The sequence below is a fragment of the Nannobrachium achirus genome (assembly GCF_963921795.1).
Source record: "Nannobrachium achirus genome assembly, chromosome: 15".
Taxonomy (NCBI): domain Eukaryota; kingdom Metazoa; phylum Chordata; class Actinopteri; order Myctophiformes; family Myctophidae; genus Nannobrachium; species Nannobrachium achirus.
Window position 1 is genome coordinate 41886795 of NC_137822.1, and position 20031 is coordinate 41906825.

At 43.2% G+C, this 20031-nt stretch overlaps 1 protein-coding gene across 1 annotated transcript; it reads right to left on the reverse strand.

The window, feature by feature from the left end:
• Positions 1-1257: 1257 nt before the first annotated feature.
• Positions 1258-18919, reverse strand: oclna (occludin a; the record flags this gene model as incomplete). Its single annotated transcript, XM_080743229.1, has 9 exons — positions 1258-1356; positions 1814-1855; positions 3332-3503; positions 6913-7101; positions 10115-10251; positions 13365-13532; positions 16396-16715; positions 17453-17793; positions 18867-18919. 9 exons carry the CDS (start codon positions 18917-18919, stop codon positions 1258-1260), a joined length of 1521 nt encoding a protein of 506 aa, XP_080599355.1.
• Positions 18920-20031: the final 1112 nt, after the last annotated feature.

A 20031-nucleotide genomic window follows, 5' to 3' on the forward strand; every position in this document is an offset into this window, starting at 1 on the left:
AGAGGTGATCAATTTAGGTAATAGATTTATTACACAGAAGCTTCAACAAACAACAACAGTACATTTCATCAGTTAAAAAACATTAAAAATCCATAAGAAGTACTGAGCTTGTTCTGTGATAAAGAGTTCTTTAAGAAAAATACCATAAAATACCGACATCATCATTCACAAAGGTTTATGTACATTAAAAACAATTCCGTGATCATCACACAATCTCATATTTATAGGAAGACATGTACAACCTGAGTATCAACTAGCGAATAATAATAAAAAGTTAGTATTAAAAGACTAAAAAAACTAAAGATTACTTTGAAATAATCCATAATTAGTTGTCAGTAAAAACTGTTGATATATTCATTTGTATTCACTCCAGTAGAAATCCTATACTGTACCAATTGAATTATACACAGGCCAAATAAATACAGTACAAACAAACAATATCCATGACCACTGGCTTTCAAAATACAAAATATTGTCATAATATCAAACTCGTATCTCATAATTTCAAGGCACCGACCTCAGATAATCCCGCACCACATTTTAGCTGTCATCTCCAAACTCCAAACACACGACAGCTTCTGCGTTAAACTTTGAAATAGTAGATCTCCACATCATCTACCCTGTACTTAATTAATGCTTTGTTGTACGACAGTCGCATGCCAAAAATAGAGCTCACAATGCATCACATTGCGACGCAGTGTGAGCTTGTAAATCTGCCATTTCCTGCACATGACTCCATCGTACGGCGGACTATAATTGATGCAATAGGCTGTGAGGCTCACAGTATAGTAGAATAAAGCCTATTTTACACTTTGCCGTTCGACCATGTCGCTCACCGAAAGCATACGGTGACGGAAACAGAAGATGTTTTCGGTCGCATGTCAAAGTATCATATCGTCACTGTCGGGCAGAAACCTCGTATCTCGAAGTTTCAAGTTTTTACGTTTTTTCACCAAGTAAAGCCCTGCTTCATCATACAAGGCTGTCGCACAAAAGTAGTGAAAACAGCCGATCTACAAGCACACAGCGCCTCGCAGTGCGAGGCGTTGTGAGCTTGTAGATCGGCTGTTTTCACTAGTTTAGTTCATTTTTAAAATTGATAAATACAAAACGAACGTTCTTGGATATACAAGGTTTCCACCCGACAACGACGATATACTTATCCACAAAAGCTCCAGAACGCTGGGGTCACTGCCAGAGCTGATGTAACTCTCCCTCCCCCCGGTTGTAGAACGCTACGGAAGGCAGCTCGGCCGCTCAGGCCCTGCGGTCGAACTCGCTGACCTTCTTCTTGATGTGGGACAGTTTGGACTTGAGATATTTACACCTGCGCTTCTTCATCTGATAATCTGCCGACTGTGGGAATAATGGACAATATATAAATTAATGAAAGGCGCTATAATAAATACAAATTCATAATAATAATAATAATAATAATATTAGTTGTACAGAGGCATCGCAAAGCGACACGTTAAGAGCTTGTAGGTCAACTATTTTCACTATTTGTTTGGGGGCAAAAAGAGAAAATGTTTGAACCAATAATGATATTCCCAACATATAGGGATACCACGTTGAAAGTGGTTAATAAATGAATGGTTGCATACAATAAAAGGCTTATCTAAATTACAACATGTGTCACATTGATTGCAATGAATGAAATCAGATTAATTCAGAGTTGGCCACAATATTATGCATAAAATAACTGAATGTAAGGTTAAATGTGAACACTAGGGGGCAGCAATTGCCATCCCCTGATGACCCAAATGACACCCACGAGTTGTAAATGCAGTAGTACAGTAGGTGGCCAACATACCCTTTTAATGTCCTTCAGCCTGTTGTACTCATCCAAGGCATCCTGGAAAGAGGAAATAGTTTGTTTAAAACAGGTTAGTGACAAGGCAGGATCCTTACACAAAGTATTTGCCCAAAAAATAATATTTTAGGGCAGGGGTCTTCAATGTTTTCAGGCCAGGGACCCCTTAGTTGAGAGACAGATGAAGCAGGGACCCCCAGATTCCATATAGTTTCATCATTTGACAGCACAATCATCAATGTATTTGATTCATGTCAATTTGTGTTTTCATACATTTAACCACTTAAACCATCAATACGTAATAAGGTTGACCTTTCGCTACTTAGTGTGCTCTTTTCCCCTCTACACCAAACCTCTTTGCCAAAAATAGCTCACAAAAAAAAAGCTCACAAGCTCACAACGCCTCGCAGCGCGAGGTGTTGTGACCTTGTAGATCTGCTATTTTTGGCTAAAATTCCCAGAATAAGGATTAGGAATAAGGACACTAGGGTTCAAGTGGTTAATATAAAAAAGGAGAAAATAGTTTCTATCACACAAGGATTTGGAGGACCCCCTGTAGTAACACCCCCTAGGGGTCCTGGACCCCCTGTTGAAGACCCTTGTTTTAGGGTGCTGACTCCAATGTTTGTCACCAAACTTCCGGATCCCGGATTGTGCCACCCGTGCGCGTCAATGGTGTCTGACTGGCCCATGGAACGTCCCTAACCTTTTACATACATAGCCTTACAGTATCCCTGTTGCACCACTGTCTGTCACCATGTCACATTCCTGTGCTTTGTTTTTCTACGTCATGGCTGAGACACAATCTTACTGACAGAGAGTTCCCCTCAAGGAACCAGGAAACTGCTCCTATTGGTACCCTAACGGCAGTGGTTCTCAACCTTTTCAGGCTGCGACCCCCCAAAAAAATCATATTTTAACTGGGGACCCCCCAACCCTGACGAGCACTAAGAGTTGAGGCATTACATTTTGTATATCACGGTTCTATTGTGAAAATAGCAGATCTACATGCTCACAACGTTGTGAGCATGTAGATCTACTATTTTCACAATTTCTGCCTCTAATATTTGACAATTTGTCCAATGTTTAATTTGTAATTTCAGAGGTATTAAAAGGTCCTTAAATTGTCACTCTAGAAATGTGCAGATACCCTCTGTCTATACACTTAAACTTTATGCTGGTTTGTTTACTGTTGAGTGAGAAAAGAACTGTAATGCCGGTGCCATGGCATTGGTCTGAAGGTTCATTAGTCCGAAGGTTCATTAGTCCGAATTTGTTAAGAATACTATGCCTAACTCTAACCCTAACCCTAACCTCAGTAACCCTAACTAAATTCGGACTAATGAACCTTCGGACTAATGGGCAGTCCCCGTAATAACTGGTATGCCGTTTCGTATTTATTTTTGGACCAGGTTTGATTTTTTACAGATTTTTTGCAACTGTCACCACTGGGTCCCGTGCTCTCTCCCTCTCCTCTCCCTCTCATTGTGAATGATGAAGGCAGTTTAATCCTCTCACCAGGTACTGTGGGCTGCCGTTCTGCAGGTCGTCCAGCTCTCGGTCGATGTCGGACAGCTGCTTGTTGACGGCGTCCAGCTCCGCCTGCAGGTCCTTGTACTCCTGGTGGTCCCGGTCAAACTCACGCTTGTAGTCGCTGCGCTGCTGCTCGCCCGAGATGGGGGGGAACTCACTGTGGAGGGGACAGGGAGAGACGGGGAGACAACGGTTATATGGAGGGACAGGGAGAGAGAGCAGTGGCTTCAGTTCAGAAAAAGCTAAGGTATGGCAACATGACTGGTGTCTTGCATGTTGCCATGCCTTAGCAACAGGCATGATACATTTATTTGAAGAAGTACATTCTATTTTTTCCCCCAAAATGTCTATGGTTTCTTGGGCTGGATATGGCAGTCTGAAACAGTTGTTCAAGTGCGGCTAAACTTGGCATAATATAGTAAACGTGCCACAATTAACAATAATGCATTGCACCTGTGCAGCTGACCTGCGGAACCTGGGAATATACTATTCTGTCAAGATGGAGAGATAAAAGTGTGGAGAATATAATTATAATACCTTGTTAAATGTTGCATTTGTAGTTATTTTAATGTAATTTAACAACATAACCAGCACAGATAGACAAAGAGACATTCATGGATTTATATTTTAAAGTAACTTGTATTCTCCCCCCTGGACCCAGGGTATGGCAGCTGCATACCCCTGAGAGAGAGAGACAATGTTTGAATGGAGGGGCAGGGAGATATTTTCTGCCCACAGCAATAAGACTGTACAACTCCCCATCTGGTTGGCTAAAACAGGCCGAATAGGATGGGGGATGCAGGACACAAGCTATCTGACAGTTTTTTAGTAATGTTTGTCCGTTATTTATTAATATTGTCGGTGTAACTTGCTTGAATGCACTTTTAATTTCTTTTTATTTAATTATTACGATTTTTTTGTTGTCTTTACGAGCTGCTTTAACACTTAAATTTCCCCTCTGGGGGATCAATAAAGTGCCTATCCTACCTAGGGAGAAAGAGACATTGAGAGAATGTTAAATGGAGGGACAGGGAGAAAGAGACTACAGCAGTACATCCCTGCCCTTCCAATGTCAACAGCGGGGGTGTAATAAAACCATATAATGTAAGAACTTTATGTTTAAAGGCAGGGCAACAGATAAGGGACTTCAGATATTTACATGCGACAACAATAGCAGTTTCGGTACTTTGGTAACTTAAAATGAAGTTGTGAAGGGGTGTCTGTACACGTAGCAGAAAGGAGAAGAATGACAACATTATGAGTGGAGGAAGTAGCTAGTTGTACATATTGTATTCAATGTACAATAAGGGCATTTAAATGTCTAGCATTTAAAATAAGCTCTATTTGCAATGCTCTGGAATCCTTTCTACTGGTCAATATGACATTAAATGTATATTGATGCTATTATTACTAGTAAGACACCTGAGGGTGACATGCGACCTCGCCCTAAAGGGCGAGGTCGCGCCAATTCTTGACCATCTTGGCCAACCACAGCGTTTCTCTGACGATTCTAGTTGTTGTCATTCTGGGGGGAGTTTGTTCATGTTTTTGTGAGGGTATCAACCCTAGGAGACACGGGGAGAACATGCAAACTCCACACAGAAAGGCCCTATCGCCAACCCCACCTAGGGTGTGAGCGATAGGGCCTAAACATGGAGATGTGGAGAACACTATATATGGAGATAGTCCAGTCCATCATGTCATATGGGACTACCGTCATAGACAGTAGCCATTGTTAGGCCGGAGTCAATGGCTGTCTGTCTGACTGTCTGTACAGGAAGTGATGTCACATGACATACTTTTTATGCCCTTTAGGGCGAGGTCGCGCCAATTCTTGACCATCTGAGGTCGCGCCAATTCTTGACCATCTGGCCAACCACAGCGTTTCTCTGACGATTCTAGTTGTTGTCATTCTGGGGGGAGTTTGTTCATGTTTTTGTGAGGGTATCAACCCTAGGAGACACAGGGAGAACATGCAAACTCCACACAGAAAGGCCCTATCGCCCACACCCTAGGTGGGGTTGGCGATGGGGCCTTTCTGTGTGGAGTTTGCCTAAACATGGAGTTGTGGTACAGAATGACTCATATATGGGCATAAAAAGTATGTTACGTGACATCACTTCCTGTACAGACAGTCAGGCAGACAGCCATTGACTCCGGCCTAACAATGGCTACTGTCTATGACGGTAGTCACATATGACATGATGGATTGGACTATCTCCATATAAAGTGTTCTCCACATCTCCATGTTTAGGCAAAACAGGTTTGCTCCATTTCTCCATGTATAGGTCGAAATCCCCAACGTTGAGCTTGACAACGAAACGTTCTTAACTCATACAGTGCCGAACGATTTTTTTTTTTTTTTGATTTTTTTAATTTTTTTTTTACATTTTTTTTTTGGACCCCATTAAATCTAGTAAACATGATTTCAATCGCGATTTTGCATGTTCCACCCCCATACAACCCCATCTTTCATACAGGGTAGCCATCTTTGTTTACATAACATGTAAAACATAATGTCTATTATCTCAAGAATGCCTGAACGGATTTCCAATCCGTTTTTTTTGTTTGAAAGCTGTGAACAGCCTGCACAAACATGGTGCATGATCTGTGCATGGGCGTGCATGATCTGTGCACTATAAATTACATGGAAGTCTATGGAGAGGGCTGGCAGGGAGAACCGAAGGAAGGAATATTTAATTGGCAGTAACTGAGTTAACACAGCCGCCCTCATATTTACTTTAGAAACTATGTTAAATTCTAAGAACGTTTCGAGTACCGGTTTGATACAAGAGCGAATAAGCGCTACACTTCAGGAATCCTGTGCGCCAACCCCACCTAGGGTGTGGGCGATAGGGCCTTTCTGTGTGGAGTTTGCCTAAACATGGAGATGTGGTACAGAATGACTCATATATGGGCATAAAAAGTATGTCATGTGACATCACTTCCTGTACAGACAGTCAGACAGACAGCCATTGACTCCGGCCTAACAATGGCTACTGTCTATGACGGTAGTCCCCTATGACATGATGGACTGGACTATCTCCATATATAGTGTTCTCCACATCTCCTGACATCACAACTCACTGACATCACACTGACATCACAGGTTACGGAAGGAAGGATACGGAAGGAAGGATACGGAAGGAAGGTCACTCAAGCGACGTAGTCTTTCAGGGTAAATGCGACCTTCGGTCGCAAATAACTTTTTGATTATATGGAGTTTGGGTGAGTTTAGCAGTGTGGACTTGTTCCACTCCTACCATCACAGCATTGAGTATGCTCATAACTCAGCATTGAGTTATGGGCAGGGTGGATTCAGCTATTCCAAACACCAATTCCCATAATGTATATATGATAATATAGGTGCTTTTTATCACAATTTCTGGCGTTAAAAATGATAAGCTGCCCTGTCTTTGAGCCTGATTTATACTTCGTCGTATGACGGACAGTAACACTTGCTGAAAATAGCTCATAACTCGTCGCAACACGACCCGTTGTGAGCTTGTAAATTGTCTTTTCTGTACAAGACAAGGGGTGCTTGTTAAGCATTAAGAGTCACCTACCTGTCAAAGTCGTCATCGTCCAGCTCGTCTCCGGAGGAGTTGTAGTCGGTCTCGTAGGTCTGTCCGTCAGCCCGTCTGGCCCGCCTCTTCTTGGGCCTCCCGGCGGAGCTGGGCATGGAGGAGTTGATGCTGGCCGGGACGCTGCTCCTCAGGGGCATGGGGCTGCTCCTCAGGAAGTCCTCTGGAGGTCTGGAGGACCGAGGAGGAGGAGGGAGAACAGAGACACACGGCAGGTCAGTTTAGAGCAGGGGTTTTCAAAGTGGGTGACAGGGCACCCTGGGGTGCCGCGACGGCAGTCCAGGGGTGCCGCGAGATAATTTGATAGTATTTGGAATTTATTTGGACACTTGAAAAAATATTTAGTATCATTTTACAGTACAATGATTACAGTACAAGTTATTTTCAGTCAGTTCTAACCAAAATGGCTATTATCTCAACGCTTTCCTCGCAACATAATCACTAAAATATCGTCACTGTCGGGCAGAAACCTCGTATCAAAGCCCTGCTTCATCATACAAGACTGTCGCACAAAACTAGTGAAAACAGCCGATCTACAGGGCGATGCGAGGCGTTGTGTGCTAGTACATTTTATAGATGATAAATAGAAAACGAACGGTTTTGGACATACAAGTTTCCTCCCAACAACGTTGATATGCTATAAATATAAGGTGCTGGGAGTGAAAATTCGGATTAAAAATATATTTATGGGGTGCCCTGAGACAAAAAAGTTTGGGAACCCCTGGTTTAGAAGCACGAGAATAAAAGGCTCCATTCACATTAATCGTGCACGTACAAGGCTCCTGCTGTGTGCTCGCTACCTCCACACACACACCTACCTACCCACACACACACAGTGCATTGTAACAAGTAAGTAGTACTTGAATCGGGAGCCAATGAAGTGATCCATTGTGTAACATGCTTTTCTTGCAGTCTTCCTACATAACAGTGCAGTGAAGGGAGCTTAAAGGCTGCTGTTCTGAGCCTGCGTGAGAGGAAATAAAGTCTACCATAATGGGGGAGAGAGCAGGGACGTGCTGGCCACTGGGAAAAGCGGGACAACTCCCGAACGGCCGGTTCATTCCTGGCCGGTCCAGGCCGGTCATTAGGAAAAAAATAAAAATAAAATGTCGGCCTTCGTTCCATTTTGAGGGCTGGGCGGCCAACAAAGTAAATTGTCACTGTCGGGCAGAAACCTCGTATCTCCAAGTTTCAAATTTGTGAATTATTTTGCAAAGCAAAGCCCTGCTTCATCATAAAAGGCCGTCGCACAAAAGTAGTGAAAACAGCCGATCTACAAGCACACAACGCCTCGCGGTGCGAGGCGTTGTGTGCTTATAGATCGTCTGTTTTCACTAGTTTAAATCATTTTTAAAATGATAAATACAAAACAAACGGTTTTGGACATACAAGTTTCCACCCGACAACGACGAAATATAACTCATGTAATTGGCCCACTGGCTTGTTAGTTGTCATGATCTGAAATGGCAAAGTAACAGCAGCGCTATAGAGAGAGATCTCTCTATAGCGCACAATGAGGGCCTCTCCAACTCTTTTTCCCGGGCTGAATCAGGGGCCCAGCATGTCCCTGGGAGAGAGAGAGAGAGACAGACAGACAGACAGACAGAGACAGAGATAGGGAGCACATTTCACCCACGCAAATGAACCCTGCCAATGCACTCAACTTTCTAAATTCTAAACTTTCTAAAACTTTCTGTGCATGACGTCTAAATATTATTTCACAGTTTGCACTGACAACATGTGAAAGAGAGTCCTTCTACTTTGCACACAGAAGGTCGAAAACACACAACACACACTACACACACTACACACACACGTTCCACAAGTTCCTTTGCAGACAAACAAGTTCCAGCAAGTTGTACATGTAGCAGATGTGTGTGGTGACAGTGTAGAATCCTCCACTAGCACTAGCCTAACACAGGGTTCCCAGACATTTTTACCAATTAACCAATTTACCAATTAATTTCCAAAACCTTTCCAGAATATTTAATCCGATTTCCAGGACTATATAACAATAATTCAGCTCAATAACGAGTCGCTTATTCCATTTGGCAAGGCCCAAAGACAGGTAGTGTATGCCAGTGGTTCTCAACCTTTTCAGGCCGTGACCCCCGAAATAATCATATTTGAACGGCACCCTGACGAGCACTAAGAGTAGAGGAATTTTGTATAACACGGTTTTATTGTGAAAATAGCAGATCTACATGCATGCTTACAACGCCTCGCGTTGCGAGCATGTAGATCTGCTATTTTCACAATTTCTGCCTCTAATATTTGACAATTTGGCCAATGTTGAATTTGTCATTTCAGAGGTATTAACAAAATCAATAACCAAAGACAATGCATAGCTATTTTTTCCAGGACCTTCCAGGACCCTTGATCAATTCCCAAACTTTTCCAGTACTGGAAAATTATTTTTCTAATTTCAAAATATTTCCAGGAATTTCATGACCGTGGGAACCCTGCTAACACCACATGGCGCAACAAGGACCTCAGTGTGCAGCCAAGCCCTCTACCCAGAGGCCTGCTGTCATTCCATACAATGACAATTGAACACCTATATATTTAGTGGACCGGGGACCCCCCCAGGGCATTGTGAGTTTGTAGATCTTTTTTTTTGCAGAATGTTCAACCCAGAATATGGACACCAGGGTTCAAGTGGTTGGTTGTAGGTTCCATTGCATGTTACTGAACATTCATGTGTAATTTTATGAGTCAGTGGTTCTCAATCAAAGCCAGGTCCAGGGACCCTCGGGGTGCTCCCTCACAGGGTTACAGGTCTGTAACTCTGAGAGTGTGCAAATGGAAACAAATGGATCCGTTCGGTTCAATTTGGTTCCATTCTGTGCACTCTCAAGAGTTATGAGGGTTACATTTGTTCTACGTCCCAGTATTTCAACACAGGTGAATGTTAACCTGGTGAAATGCTAACCTGCTGACGCTGGTGAATGTTAACCTCTATGCCTAAACCTAACCCAAACCCTGACCTCACAGTTGTGACGCGTTGTGAGCTTGTAGATCAGCAATGTTTGGTGAGCTAATGATCTACATATTATTTACCCTACATCTATGCGGTTATTTTCAGTCAGTTCTGATGGAAACAGATATTTCTCTGTGACATATAGCCTACCGTATCTCATATTTACGTTGCATAATATGTACCATAATGCCATAATGTACTCACACAGGAGTGTTGTTGTAGGATGGCTTATTGTAGCTTGTGCTGTTGTCATGATCGTCCAGGTGACTCCTGGAGCCCATCAGTTTGTCTGGGTACTCTGACAGGGGGAGCTCCTCAGGGACCGCTGAGATGTTGTTCACCTGAAACATGGACAGAGACCCACAGAAACGTTCAAATATCATCACCATTACGCATGGAAAGAAAGAGGCCGACAGAAAAATGACTCTGCGAGCGAAAAGATGAGGGGTGGACGATGTCGCGGAACGACACAGCGTCGCTCGCGCTACGTCAGGACGGTCTCATTGAAAAAAATGTATTTTAATTTTAACCCGTCACAGGCAGCGCAGATGAGCTGTTACACATGGAAAGAAAGAGACCAACAGAAACATTCAAACATCCCTCTGCCCGTGCCCTTTATCTTGTGAAATGTTACAGTAGCACCTGCAGTGATATAAAAAATTAGGAATTATCTACAGCATTCCGTAATATACATAGAAAAGAATAATAGGTATTGACTATAGGTAATAACTATTAATAGAATTATATTCTCAAATCAACTTAATGTGAACAAATCAAAACTTTAACCTGATCTAATTCACAGGGACAGGCATGGACAAAAAGCAAACTGTCAGCACCTAACACGTCCTAACAGGGTGCTTAAACCAGGTTTATACTTCCCCATAGGGCCGTGTCACACAAACAAAATAGCAGATATACAAGGTCACACAACCTTGTGATCTCGTCTTGTATGTATCAAGTCTCTGTCAGGTGGAAACCTCATATTATGTCCAAAACAGTTCAGGATTCAAATTCAAAAGTAGCAAAAGTAGCAGATCTGTAAGCTCAAAAACGCATCGCTTCACACTGCGTTTCGAGCTTGTAGATTTGCTTGATACTTATTAGTGTAAAGCTATAGTATGATCAAGTAGGGCATTCCTTTATGAAAAAACACAAAAAGGTTAGAATATTGGGGTTTTCTGCCTGACAACAACGTTTTACTTGTAGCAGAGTCTTTTTTTTACACTGTGGCATTGCTAGTTTTACTTTAAAAGTTAATAAATCAGAGTGGTTCTTCAGAGCGCGCCACAGATCGAGGGGACAGTGTCCCAGTTGCTATGTGTCCCAGCACGTTCCTAATGCCACAGAGCTGTCCTGTGTGCTGCTATGTGCCCGCTGGCTATCTGAGCACCAGTCAGACCCGTTCTTCCACTTTTTGTTGTTGAGTAATCAACACTAGGACTACCAGAAATAGGCTGCACTGAAGCCCAGCAATAAGAATAACATGTCTCATGTATATCGTCGTTGTCGGGTGAAAACCTTGTATGTCCAAAACCGTTCGTTTTGCATTTATCATTTTAAAAATGATTTAAACTAGTGAAAACAGCCGATCTACAAGCACACAACGCCTCACACCGTGAGGCGTTGTGTGCTTGTAGATCTGCTGTTTTCACTACTTTTGTGCGACAGCCTTGTGTGATGAAGCAGGGCTTTACTTTGCGAAAGAATGTACACATTTGAAACTTGGCGATACAAGGTTTCTGCCCGACAGTGACGATATGTATGCATGCACACAATTACATTCTGGTTATATGTGTCAAAATATGCGTGTGAGTAATTATGAGACATTCTCCCAAGAAGTTCTGTTGTTAAGTAATAGAACTACTAGAAACAGGCCACACTGAAGCCCATAATAATAATAGAATGTCTCGTGTATGTATGCATGCAATTCCATTCTGGTTGTGTGTCAAAATGTGTGTGAGTAATTATTATGAAACATTGTGTCAGACCAAAAGGCAATTCCAAACATATCTCTATACCACGGCCTGTGCTCTGACCGCTCTGCTGTGTTGTCCAAATAAACTGTTCAATACATCTAAATCAAGGAGAATCGCACTCAAGAGAATACAAGTCCATTTTGTCCTTTTGCTTTTCCATTAAGGTGACTCATGTTTTCGACTATCCAGCCTTCATCAGTACACTGATAAACAATTGCACTTGTTCCGATGTTCAATATTTTTTTTAAGTTATACAATGTGTAGTTCCATTTCATGTATGAATATTGGCCTTTTTTTATTGCGTAAAGTGTATCACTTTGGAGTTATGTTAGGTATTTGTGGTGTATCATGGATGTTTTTTGTATTGTATGTGTAGCAAAGATGGCCTGACAATGGCCTGGCCTCTTGGCCAGTTCCCACTTGAAAAAGGACTGTGTTTCAATGCGTTTTTACTGGTTAAATAAAGGTTCATGATTTGACCCTTCCTTAAGTAATTACAATGTGGGGTGGGGGGCTTTGGTTTAATGGTTGATTGCTGCAATTCTTGCTGCTAAGTTCCAGACAGATCACACACACACTCACACCACACCCAGAAACTATAGCGAGAGGAAAACACAGGCACACACCCCTCCCCCTCCACACTACACTAGAGCACTGGGAAGTGAGAGGGAAGTGAAGCAAAACAGGTTAAACCACTGTAACACACACACACACACACACACACACACACACACACACACACACACACACGCACACACACACACACGCACACACGCACACACGCACACACACACACACACACACAGTTGAAGCAGTGAGCATGTCGGTGCTTCAGGTGACATCATGACCTCTGGCTGAGTTCAAAGACTTTCAGCCCTATTTTGGCAGCATCTTATGTCCGGGTAGCTTTCACCTGTGGACCACAAGGTCATGGGTAGGATCCTGGGCACCGCCAACTCAGCGTATGAGTAACACGGCTTGTGTGCAGCAAGTATTGGGAGCTGATTAATCTCCCAGGGGTCTAGCGCGTTGTAATGGGGACAGACTCCCACGTGTTACTGTCAATAAGCCACTCCCGAACTTATGATTAACGAAGTGTTTTAAGTGTTTCCATAAAAAGATTTAAGTGAAAAAGGCTAAATGCGCATTAAGAGGCTTTATGGAAACGCCACTATAGACGGAGTAGACATAAACAATGCCATCTTATAAAGAGCATCAGAGAGGAACAATTACTGTATATGACGATGGGCTGAAAATGGATGAAGTGGACCTTTAACATAACTGTTGCACCCCGGTCTACAGTACAGTAGAACTACAGTAGGCCTACACTGTGAAAGCCAGAGTGCTCCTGTAACTCTGAGTGTAAAGGAATTCACACACCTGGGTCACTATTTACTCACGATTAATTAGCTTAGTCATTAGTGTCATGACATGAGAACGTTCACACTTAGACACATATCTGAGCAACCACCACTCACCCAGTCCTCCACGTCCTGAGGTGGCGCCAGATCATCGATGATCTTCACCTTCCTCCACAGGATGTTGCTCTTGCCGAAGTTCCTGATCTTCTGGCGCGTCTTCAGGGCGAACACCAGCATGATGATGAGAGCCACCATCACCAGGAAGCCACACACCACCGCTATGGCCTGGGAGGGACAGGGGGTTTCAAACTGTTTTACTCAGGGCACCCCTGAATCTTTAGAATCTTGTTATGCGAAGTAAATATGCACTTAAATCTTTCCACCTGAGATACTAGGATATGTCACAGAAAAATATCAGTTTCCATCAGAACCGACTGAAAATAACTTTATACTCGATATTTAACCACTTGAAACCCAGCGTTCCTATTCTGGGGCGAAGATTCACTAAAAATATCCGATCTACAAGCTCACAATGTCACAAGTGACACATTGTGATCTTGTAGATCGGCTATTTTTGGTGAAGAGAGTTAGCAGTAGATGGAAAAAGAACTCATCAGGTATGGTGCAAATCAGGTCTGTTTAACTAAGCATGGTGAAGTGATACTGATGTAGTGATACTGATGAATTCCAAATATTATCAAAGTATTGTGAGGCACCCCTGGACTGGCATCACGGCCAGGGGCCTCCCACTTTGGGAAACCCAGGCCTAGGAGGAGGAGGAGAGGAGAGATGGACCACGATGATGCTACTAGCACTACATCCTGCGTCCCTGACGCATATTTTTAATAAAGGACTCATTAAACTAAGCATCACTGCATTCCCAGGACGCATACAAATCTATCCTTCCTGCTATCAGTCATTTCACTGCACCAGCTGAGCTGCATGTGGTGGAGTCTCCACAGCTGTGCGTTCTGGCATTATTGATGAGATGATTGAGATTGTCTTGTGAATCCATGCTTCTGTCCTTTATCAACTACATAAGTAGCTATTTGCCACCATTTGTTTAAATTAAAGTCCTTTTTGATGTTTTCACCGTTACATAATACATACGTTACATAATGCGTGTGTCGTCGCGGAACCATAACATAATTCTGGGACCCATTTGAATGACCACCTGTGGGTCTCGGGACCCATTACATTGAAAACCTAGCAACATCACTGCGATGAACAGAGCACAGCATCCACCAGAGTGAGTGACACCCTCACACAGCCACAACGCTAGAGGGAGAGACCTTGATCTGATGCCATCCAATTATAGAACAAACATGTGGAAATTCTCATTCTACTGCTCTGGCACCAAAATGTGGAATGCCCCAACAACAGGTTGGTTGGGAGTGGCTTATTGTCGGCATCAGCCGGTAACACGCGGGAGTCTGCACCGACTAATAAAGTATTCAATCAATCAAAATCTATAGCCTGTAATAGTGTCTTTGTAGCTGCCAGTGTGAAGGCAGCAAGAGACTTTGCACAAAGGTCCTATATGTATTACTGTTCTATTGCTGCACCTTATGTGCACATCTTCTGTAATTTTTAACCTCATATACCTGTTACTATGAGCTGCTTTAATCCTTTTAATCCTTTTTAATCCTTGTTTTTTTCTCTTCTCCTTAACTTTCTGAAAACTAGAAATGAAGGAACTTTAAACCTGTAAACCTGTTATGTGACACTAAAGTTGATGCTACTAAATAGAGTTTGGTAAATATTACATACAGTAAAATGAAATACAGCCTGTTCTTAAAAGCTGGGCAACAGAATAGACTCAACTAGAGATGCAATTTATGGCTCTTTGAAGTGAGCCAGAGCCATGGCTCTGGCTCACTTGAAAGAGCCGTTCAAAAGAATGGCTCATTTGGCTCTTTTGGCTCATTGCATATTTATATATTTTTGTTGAAACATGAATCCACAAGGTGGCACGGTCTGGCACCACATTCCTCTGCTGACAGTTGAGATCACAATTTTGTATTTACCCTTTTTATAAAACATGTGTGTGTAAATTAAGCTACCTTGACTAATGTTATTCATGCAACACCTTAAAAAAACCAAGCAGGCAACCATGAACTCGCTCCTCCCTAGCGGCATATATAGCCAGGATTTACCAACTGGCTAGGCCTGGCACAATGTGAGCTTGTACATCGGCTATTTTAAAATAGCAAACATTTAAATATTTACAGGGACATAATACAGTCATTTGTCATGGAAGTGGACTTCCCAAGCAATATGGAGACGTTTTAATTATAGAAATCGCTTAATAATTGTCTAAACTATGATCAAATCAAACTGTAGTGTCTTAATTTGCTTCCTAGATAGCTGCACATTGCCGCGCCGCACCGCGCATCGCGGCGCCGCACCGCGTCGCGAGCCAATTCAGCCAAATGAACGGCTCCCTACTCCGCGAACCGGATCCCATCGTTCACTTCAAAGAGCCGTTCAAAAGATTCGATTCGTTCGCGAACGTTGCATCTCTAGACTCAACTTCTGAATGTTGTGGGCAGGGTATATTTATCTGTTCAAACACAGATTTCCCAAATAATTTAAAATAGACCATAGTTAGTGTTAAGAATGCCACTAACATACGTTATTGTTTTTACCACATTATCTGAATGCCAGTGTCGCTCACCTGGTAACATCAGATCTACAAGCTCACAACATGTCCCTTTCGGAGCACATGGTCAGCTTGTATATCTGCAATTTTAGGTAGCTCGACATGAAAAGGTTTGAGAACCACTGACATAGTAGTCTCTCAAGAACAGACTAACTGAGCTCCAGTTAAAGTGAAAAGGACCTTTTCTTTGACGATGGCTGGCCAGATTGCTGACATAGAAACACAGGTTTTTCAAAAGAAACCTTAGAAGGATTCAAAAGACACTTATAGAATCGGGTCAAAATTCTAATTTTCACGATTTAAAAAAAATAGCAGATCTACAAGCTCGCAGCGCGGCACTCGGTGCCGTGCTGTGAGCTTGTATATCTGCTATTTTTCAATAGTTAAAGCATAAAATAATGATACACAATAATGTGTACCCGTTCTAAATGGGTTTTAAGAGCGTCTGCTAAATGCCTACATTGTGAATAGTGATAGTCCACTCACCTCCTGAGGCTCAACCACACAGTAGTGGTAGAGGTACTGGTTGACGAACACCCCGGACACCTGGGGCTGCTGGTACTGGGCACACAGGCCCTGGATCTGGCTGCCGTACACCGAGCCTGCCGACTGGGCCATGGGGTTGACCGCCATCAGGTAGACGATGCTGGCGATGAACATGAGCAGCGCCAGTATGGCGCACACCACCACCACGGCCAGGTAGAACCTCCTGGACTCTGACAGGCCGTTCTTGGACACGATGATGATGAAGATGGCCAGCGTGGAGATGAAGGTCATGGCCGCCATGGCGATGATGAAGCCCTTGCCTAAAGAGTGGTGGAATTTAAGAAAGACACAAGTTAATAATAATAATCTTTATTGTCCCCAAAGGGATATTTATACAAGAAATCTCAAAGAGAACACCAGCACTCTCGGACAAGTCCATTTAAGGCACTTTTTATTTTAAGTTAAGTTGGTCAAGATAAGCTGCAGAGCAGCAGAAACAAACGGACGCGTTTCGGCGTGAAGCCTTCTTCAGCGTTGTCCGAGAGTGCTGGTGTTCTCTTTGAGATTTCTTGTAAAGTAACGTGTCCCGACCGTGCACCCGGTAAGAAGTTAAACAATGTTGAAAAGATTTTGAGTTGTGCTCGCACCCCTGCTGTAACCCAAAGGGATATTTGTCTTCACAAACACAACACATAACCATATAACACAAAAACAACAGATCACAAAGACAGATCATCAGGTCCCCCACTGTACGCAGAAAACCATCCTATCGACAGGGGCGAGGCAGTTTGTTTACTTTAGTGCAGCAATGGTTGAGGGGACAAAACTCCTGCTGAAACGAACCTTGTGCCACTTCAGGGTTCTGCATCGTCGCCCTGATGGCATGAGGTCAAAGTAGAGATGCAGAGGATGATCAGTGTCATTTGTTATTGAAAGAGCTAAGCGTGTGATGGCCTTATCGACCTATATCGACCTTGACATTTGAGAGTTTGAGAAACACTGCACTCGGGGACGGCAGTTGCCATGACGACCCTAAAGACCCCCTCCTTTCACTTGCCTTTGCGCGGGTCGTTGTAGTTCCCGCCGATGCCGCCGTAGCCGTACTGGTTCCCGGCGCCGTAGGCCCCGCCCCCGAAGCTGCCGTAGCCGCCGCCCCCGCCGCCGTACCCGCCTCCTCCGTAGGTGCCCCCGCCGCCGTAGCCCATGCCCCCGAACCCGGACAGCCCGCCCTGGGTGTCCCAGGCCAGCGTGGACGCCACGCAGGCGAAGATGGCCACGGACAGAACGATGACGATGACCGCCATGATCTTGATGATGCCCGGAGGCGACGTCCAGCGGTAGAAGTGCTGGAACTCATCGTCCGGGTAGTAGGAGTAGGCAGGCTGGGGAGGGACCGTGCTGGAAGAGAGAGAGAGAACGATACATAAACATACAGTGGTCCTCAACTTTTTCAGGCTGCGACCAGGGACATGCTGGGCCCCTGATTCAGCCCGGGAAAAAGAGTTGGAGAGGCCCTCATTGCGCGCTAGAGAGAGATCTCTCTCTATAGCGCTGCTGCTACTCAAAGATTTGCCATTTCAGATCATGACAAGTGACAAGCCAGTGGGCCAATTATTGTATATGAGTTATATTTCGTCGTTGTCGGGTGGAAACCTTGTATGTCCAAAACCGTTTGTTTTGTATTTATCATTTTAAAAATGATTTAAACTAGTGAAAACAGCCGATCTACATAGTGACAAATTACTTTGTTGGCCGCCCAGCCCCCAAAATGGAATGAAGGCCATAGCTGAGTGGTTAGTGAGCCAGCCTGGGGAGCCAGAGCCCCTGGTTGTCCCAGGTACGATTCCAGAACCATGTCAGCAATGTGTCGATGTGTCCCTGAGCAAGACTCTGAACCCCTAATTGCTCCCTGAGCGCCGTAGAATCCAATGGCTGCTCACTGCTACTAGTCGTTATAGGATGGGTAAATTACATCACTGCTCCTAGTCGTTATAGGATGGGTAAAATGCAGAGGACAAATTTCACACGTATGTGCAAATGTACTGTGACAAAAACACCCCAAGGCGTGGGGCGCGTATTGTATTGTACTACATCATATTTTAACTGGGGACCCCCCCCCCCCCCCACCCTGACGAGCACTAAGAGTGAAGGCATTACATTTTGTATATCACGGTTCTATTGTGAAAATAGCAGATCTACATGCTCAAAACGCCTCGCAACGCAAGGTGTTGTTATTTTCACAATTTCTGCCTCTAATATTTGACAATTTTACAGATGTTTAATTTGTCATTTTAGAAGTATTAAAAAGTCCTTAAATTGTCACTTTAGAAATGTGCAGATACCCTCTATTCACTTAAACCTTATGTTAGTTTGTTTACTGTTGAATGAGAAAACAACGTTGCGGCCTGAAAAGTTTGGGAACCCTTGAACTGTTTACCCTAAAGACAACAGAGAAAAGAAAAAGCTCTTACTATCCAGGTTCTGATTCGTAGGGAGGAGGACTCCCATTGGGTCTGGACGACATCCTCCTGGGCTCTGTGGAGCTGCTGCTTCGTACACAATCTATACAATAAAACAGTTAAAGTTTCAGTATTAATGGTACATCCATACGTTTCGTAAATCATATACCAGCCCGAATAAATAAACAAAGTTATATGTTTTACACATTATACTTACATATTACATACATACAGTACATACACACATCAGTACTGCAGTACCACCTGGTATGGATGCTTGTCTGCAGCCCTAAAGTCACAACTGCTGCAACAACTGAACATTTTGTTCAAAGATAGTTGGACAACCACTCCAGAGGCTATATACATCTTCGTATGATAACAGCATTCTAAGGTTGGCAAGAAATATTGCCTATAACAGTAGCCATGAATTGGATAGAGAATATAGGTTGCGGTCTTCAGGAAGGAGATACGGTGTTCCAGCATACAATAAGGTCCTTTGTCCAGCTGTCGAGTTTGGCCAGAGGTAGGCTAGGCAGTGGACATTACTCTTGTCTTTATGTCCTTATGTACTGTATGTAATCCTGTTTTGTTCCTTTGTGTCATGTCAAATGTGTGTATATATGTTTCGCATACATTACTGCTGTGTCGCAAGACAAATTTCAGTGTGAACTGACAATAAAGTACTATATCATATTATTTATCACATACATTATTTTGATATTTTGGCTAAACAGTACACATCAATGCAAGCCACAAAATGACAGAAAAATAAGACGAACAGTTGGATACAGAAACACAAACCAAATAGACAGAAAGGAACAAAAGAGACAAACAAAAAGGACATACAGTATCAGTGGTCTGATGACCATCAGAAAGCAGGGATAGTTAAGATGTGCTTAAGAGACCATAAGGTGAAGAATGCATTATAGGCCTTCAGATATCAAGATCACATACATTACTCGACTAATTGTCAAGCAATGCCAGGAATGGCATCCACATTTTGTCCGTCATGAGTCATGACTCACGAGTCAGCTTTGTTAATCAATAAATTAACAGTAGCCTACACAGTGACAATACAATGTATGTTCCTCTGTGAGATGTAATATTGTGAGATCATTTTATATTGTGTGCAGTGATAGCTACCTTTTCTCATCAGTCTTTAAAGTAAACAATGTGG